This window comes from Cynara cardunculus (assembly GCF_001531365.2).
Source record: "Cynara cardunculus var. scolymus isolate 2C chromosome LG 11, CcrdV1, whole genome shotgun sequence".
In the NCBI taxonomy this organism is placed as follows: Eukaryota; Viridiplantae; Streptophyta; class Magnoliopsida; order Asterales; family Asteraceae; genus Cynara; species Cynara cardunculus.
Window position 1 is genome coordinate 14,860,201 of NC_037538.1, and position 6,000 is coordinate 14,866,200.

The 6,000-nt window shown below is 34.7% G+C and overlaps 1 protein-coding gene and 1 long non-coding RNA gene across 6 annotated transcripts in view; both read right to left on the reverse strand.

Annotated features, from left to right (window-relative positions):
- Positions 1-2,359: 2,359 nt before the first annotated feature.
- Positions 2,360-4,953, reverse strand: LOC112522110 (mitogen-activated protein kinase kinase kinase ANP1-like). 4 transcript variants are annotated; one of them, XR_003070122.1, is made up of 7 exons: positions 4,896-4,953; positions 3,650-3,707; positions 3,506-3,560; positions 3,123-3,280; positions 2,966-3,038; positions 2,756-2,871; positions 2,360-2,667 (listed from the first exon to the last, which is right to left on the reverse strand). XR_003070122.1 is itself a non-coding variant. In XM_025131189.1 (6 exons), exons 1-6 carry the CDS (start codon positions 3,742-3,744, stop codon positions 2,637-2,639), a joined length of 528 nt encoding a protein of 175 aa, XP_024986957.1. In that variant the 5' UTR covers positions 3,745-3,758; the 3' UTR covers positions 2,360-2,636. The 4 variants fall into 4 exon arrangements, 2 of the variants coding, with proteins under 2 accessions (XP_024986957.1, XP_024986958.1); XR_003070123.1 differs by lacking the exon at positions 3,506-3,560; XM_025131189.1 differs by lacking the exon at positions 4,896-4,953 and having other exon boundaries at positions 3,650-3,758.
- An 81-nt stretch (positions 4,954-5,034) lies between these two features.
- LOC112522112 overlaps positions 5,035-6,000 on the reverse strand; it is a 2,815-nt gene continuing 1,849 nt past the window's right edge. The window contains exons 2-4 of one of the 2 annotated variants that reach the window (XR_003070125.1): positions 5,415-5,513; positions 5,158-5,254; positions 5,035-5,084 (exon numbers count right to left, since the gene is read on the reverse strand). This is a non-coding gene — a long non-coding RNA (uncharacterized LOC112522112). Of the gene's footprint in view, positions 5,085-5,114; positions 5,255-5,414; positions 5,514-6,000 lie in introns of those variants that run through there. The other variant, XR_003070124.1, reaches the window with a different exon arrangement.

Here is a 6,000-nt window from a genome sequence, read left to right on the forward strand (position 1 = left end):
TGACGAATGCTTGCACATATATACGTATGTTTATGAATATGTCATACCCACGAGGCCATGATGTCATTTTCATATTCATAACTACAAACATATAACATATATTGTTTTAAAAACACGTACAATCATCTGATTAAGATTTTTCAAACGTAACCGAAGCACACTTTTGAACCTACCATCGCATTTATCCATTTGTTAAAAATCGTTAACTCGTGCTCGGTTTTATATTTTGGTGATTAGATCATATATATTTATATTATAGTTTTCTTTCATTTCTTGTTTGTTCTTCTTCTGTCTGTCTTCAATTTCTTATGAGTGTTTTGAAGTAGAAGATGAAAAAGAAATGTCAAAGAGCATAGTCGAAGGGCAAAAAGTGGTGACACTATTTGACTATAAGAAATAAATGTATTATAATTTTATACAAAATCATTATTGGTCTGTTGTTTGGTTCTTGTTTTTTAGATGTTAAGGTCATGTGTTCAAGTGTTTTTATAAGCATTTACCCTAAATTTATTTTCAGAACCATAATAAACTTGAAGTTAAAAGCTAAAAGTTAGGAATATTGGTACACAGATATGACGTGGCGTACCTTATAAGTATCATGTTGAGATGACGTGGCTTTAGAACAGGCAGGATTATAAGGGACCTTATATTAACCCCACCCAGAGAAGGTAGTTACAGTTTGGAGTAGTAGTTGGTATGTATTACTTTTAATGTTTGACTGCCTTCGTGGAATGCTAGAGCATATAAGGGGGACCTACTTGTCTGAATGAGGCTATTGACCCGTATCTGCCACCAACTCAGTGCATGTCAACCACAAGTTCTCCATATGGCTTCAGAAGTTAGGGGACAAGTTTGAGAAAGAGAGTTAATAATGGGATCCGAACATGTACATAGGATGGGAGAAAAAGTCATGCAAACCAACTTTACGAAGAAAAACTCAAGTTATTATTGTATTTTTCAAGGAGCATAAGAGGCACTCACGATAACACCCTTTAGAATGTAACTTTTTTTTCCATTATAATTGAGCCATGAAACAGTGGTCCATGCCACCATATGCTATTAACTAGGTCAGCCCCGAGAGTATGCATACATATATACAAAAGGAAAGAGGCACAAACGATGTCATCAAATACCTCCAAATTTTGTGGCTTCATTTTGGATTTCAAATGGGATTACATCCCCCGTACATATAAAATCAATCCTAACCACGTGTTTTTTCTATATATTTTTATATTACATAATTATTATAGTATATTATAATTTTCGTCCCTGTGTTTTATAGGTTTTCTATTTTTGTTACAAACAAAAACGACATATAAGTATTGTTTTTTTGGTTGTGATCTTTGTCTATAACTCCATTATCACAAAGGTATTTTTGTCATTTTACCCCTGATTTAAGTGTTTTGATTATTCATCCGTTTATTTTATTTATCATTTGTTTCTTCTCCGTCTCCATGAACTTCACCATTTCCTCCCGTCTCTCTCTATCTCTCACACACACACACACATATGCATCAATGGTTTACATTGTCGGTGAAACAAAGAAGGAAGCAACGACACAATGTCGGTGGGACATGATATCAAGAAGGTCGAGGATTTGAGGAGAGAGCTGAGGGTACGAAAGAGACGTTCTTCTAAGTCTCCACCTTCGAGTCCAAAAATTAAATAAACAAGAGAGGGACAAGCAGTAAATAAACTAACCTTGTGGGGTTAGCTCAACTGATAATAATACTTGAATCTTTGAGGATTTTTCATCATCGGAAGTCACCGGTTCGAGTCCTGCAAAACCACTGAAATTTTACTTAACTATTCTTCAAGACCATTAAGGTTAGTCGAGTTATGCACAAATTGACCCCGACCAAAATAAAATAAAATAAACAAACTATTGATCAAAATTAAATGTTGATTCATCATTCATGCTAGGGGTACAATTGTAATTAGATAATATATGGATTCGTTAAGGACAAATAAGTAATTTCACAATTTTCGCACTAAACAAACGTCCAAACCTTATATATATATATATATATATATATATATATATATATATATATATATATATACTAGTGGTGTACCCGCGCGATGCAGCGCGAGTGAACCACAATTCTGAAACATTAGTTTATCCTTGAATCATGAGTTTATTAGATTATTTTGTAAGTCAACTAATATATAAAATTGAAGGTTAAAATTGTGGTTATTCTGTTCCTTTTCCTTTTCTACTTTTGATGCATCTTTTGGTTTATATTTGCTTTCCATCAGATGTCTCTTTTGCTCCATTGACGGTTGACCCATGTACTACTAAAATAAATACAAGAGGAAGTATCACTTGAATAACTAAATTCAGACTATCAAAATACTTGCACTTACTACCATTATACATGGAATACCATCATTTAGTGGAATGTTACCACAAAATACTCGAATTTCATATACCCCGCTCTCTTCAACACATAAAGGACATCAAAGGCRCTACTCATTGTTTTCCAGTTCCGAGCTGACTAAAAATAAGAAACAAAAGGTATCATTAATTTTAATTTCTACAACATAACGCATTGAAAGCAACATAAAAACTACTTATTACATTGTTATACAGGTAGACAGATGGAACTTAAGCAATTTCAGTAGGATCAAATGGACTATAATCCAGTATTCCAGTTGGCTGAGTACCTGTTGATCAATCTTTGAACGTTCTCATCACTGTATAACTTGGATATAAATTAAATTTTCAGAAGATGAGATAGAGAAATTGTTATACCACCGACAGAATCCTTTGGAGATATTTGTGGATACAAGCGAAGCGAGAGTGAAGGCAGTGTAATATGTACTTGAAAGCTTTCTAACTCGAGTGGAGAAGGATATTGATAAGCATTCCTTAACAAGATAGATGTAGTCAACTGTATTAGAAAATAATCATATGGAGAAAASAAGATGATATTGAAGARCAAAAACCTTGTTCTTTGCTTACCTTTGCCAATCCAAAATYTGCAAGCTTCACCGATCCACTAACATCTACCAATATATTAGCACATCTGATATCCCTAGTACATTAAAATATAACAGTCAAATTAGAAAAATTGGCCAGGATACATCCATAGATAGCACCAAAATGAAAGAAGATTTACCTATGAACTACTAATCGATCATGCAGGTAATTCAAACCACTCAAAATCTTCCTGGTGTAAATAGAAACTTGGGAATCCTGCAGTTCATACCTCTCATACAGTTTTGCCAACGAACCTTTCATTACGAGCTCAAGAAAGATATARAGCTTGCCATCACCCTGAAACAACATTTCAAGTTATCATGTACCCCRTAAGGTGAAAAAATTTAACGTAAAAATTTTGGTTTGGTTAGCAAGTCCCTAACCTAATAGCTAGAGTAAGAGGCTGTTTACTAAACGTTTACCCGGTAAGTGCTTAYTGGGTCACGTTACCTTATCGAACTAACATGACAATGATTCAAAATCTTACCCAGTAAGAGCGATAACAAGGACCGAGAGTCTTACCCGGTAAGTGAGAGTAACGACTCTTACCCAACAAGTAAGAACGTACCCGCAGCAGCTGCARATRATAATAACTAMCCAACATCAAGCCCCAACCAAGATTCAAAATCTTACCCAGTGAAATGAACATTCAAATGACATATTTACCTTGCAAACCGGGTTGATACACTTGTTTTATCTGGTCGTCTGGTATTACTTAAAACACCTGCAATTGAAACATAACAGCGTCTAATAAATGTCATGAAACAAAAATCAAATGCATTATAAGATTGCAAGCACTCGTTTCCTGTTTCTATTTRGCACTTTCTATTGAGACCCATCAAGCATATGCCATTCTATTGAACCAAGAGCCTTAATCATTAATTTGGTTCCAGATATATTGTGCTTTGGTTCTAAATCTTACACTTAAATAAAGGGACGTAACCCCTTTACATTCAATTACACAGGGAATACTTTTTGATTCACAATAATATCTACCTATAAAGTGCCCAGGAAGAACGATTAATAAAGGTCTATTTTCTAACTGACAATACAGCTAAACAAACCTTCTACCCAGACTGTCATTGACTACCTGCTGCCCATTGTCATCATCACGGTGGATCAGGATACTTACCTGCTGCCCATTGTCACCATCACGGTAGATCAAGATACTTACCTGTTGCCCGTTGGCACCGACTTCTTAGGATTTGTACAACAAAAAAACATGATAGATGAAAAGCAAAAGAAAAAACAACCAGTTTGACAGCAACATTTTTTTAGTAATATAAACTAATTTTAGTTGATTTAATTGTTTCTCATGAACACCCATGTCAATTTGCTAAGTAGAAAAGGCTCATTCGGTCTCAAAGCCAATGTATACCCTTCTTTCTGTACCGACAAAGAATCAAACTAAGGGGCCGTTTACCAAATATTTATCCGGTAAGTACTTACTGGTAAAACTTAACACTACTATTTACTTACCGGGTAAGATTTTAATCCACCAAAACGACATCGCATGTAACAATTTACACGGTAAGCGTTTACCGTGGTAAGAGCCGTCGTCATCACTTACCAGGTAAGACTTTCGGTCCGTGTCTTTGCTCTTACCACGTAAGATTTTTGGTCATTACCATATTCATCCGGTAAGGAAATATAACTTGGTAAACGCTTACCCGAATAAGCATTTGGTAAACGACAATTGAAACAAACCCATATAATAGGAGCCAAAAAATTAAGGATAACCAAACATAATTGATCATAAGCTCCAATATGATCTTGGCCAATAAATACACCCTCCTCGACACTACTTAACGGGAGGAATAAGTACATTGAGCGTTTGCTATTAAAAAGGAAAGAAAATAAAGAAAAGATCTTAAGTCGATCGATGATGCAAGAAGGAAAGAATTGATGTTACCTCGAGAGCAATGGACTGAGGAATCGCTACACAATAATGAACTCAGATGGGATGCAATACYTATATGAGATTCTTGTAAAAAACCTATATCYTGAAAGTTTATGTTACTGATGAGTGAGACTGTAAGAAGACATACTATGCGAGATCCAAGTCCTTTTCTGTAGTACTCACAATCAATAGGTTCTGGTTCTGCATTATCCAATAAAAAAGTCACCAACAAATCTCATGGCATAAATGTTGACATGAGGTAGATGTCTATTACGTGTATCTCATGTTGTTGATAGTCTCAAGATTATTCAGGAGATAGAGAACACGACACCATCAAGGAGGCTATCTAGAAGGACAAATTATACCAAAACCTGCAATAAAACATCAGCAATAGGAGATACAGTTGCCTCCTTTGTGAAAAAAAAAACAGTTCTATCGACAAAGAAACTACTTCCTTCAATCAAACATAGTGAAATAAATAATCTCAATCAATGAACCATTAACAATAAAAGACCAAGTTTAAGAACTTACATAATCCTCAAAAAGAGACTGATATGATGTACCAGCGAGATACATTTACATATCGAGGTGCAGAGGCTTAGTGAAAAGCCATCCTTTGAAGTTGGGTACCTGAGGAAAATAAACCCATAACAAAATCTATAAAGCAATGAACCATATGAGAAAAATAAACCCATAACAAAATCTATAAAGCAATGAACCATATGAGAAAAATAAACCTATAACAAAATCTATAAAGCAATGAACCATATGAGGAAAATAAACTCATAACAAAAACTATAAACCTATAAGTCACTGCAGACCATTGAAGCAATGTAGTACACTGCAGACCATTAAAACATGTATTTGGCATCCTCWGAACAAACAAATGCTAATTGCAACATCATCGTGTGTGTTGTAGGCTTCATGTTGCAGACCTCAATGGTCAATCGTTGAAGATGATTCATCACAATATAGGGTATAAATTTAAATCAAACTCAGAACACCAAGAACCAAACACGATTTAAATTTAGGTCAAACTCTTATCTAAAGATGGAGAAAGTCGAATACGAAATTAAAAATCGAAGAATGATAAAGTTGTGTTGCTTTCCTGTTAAAT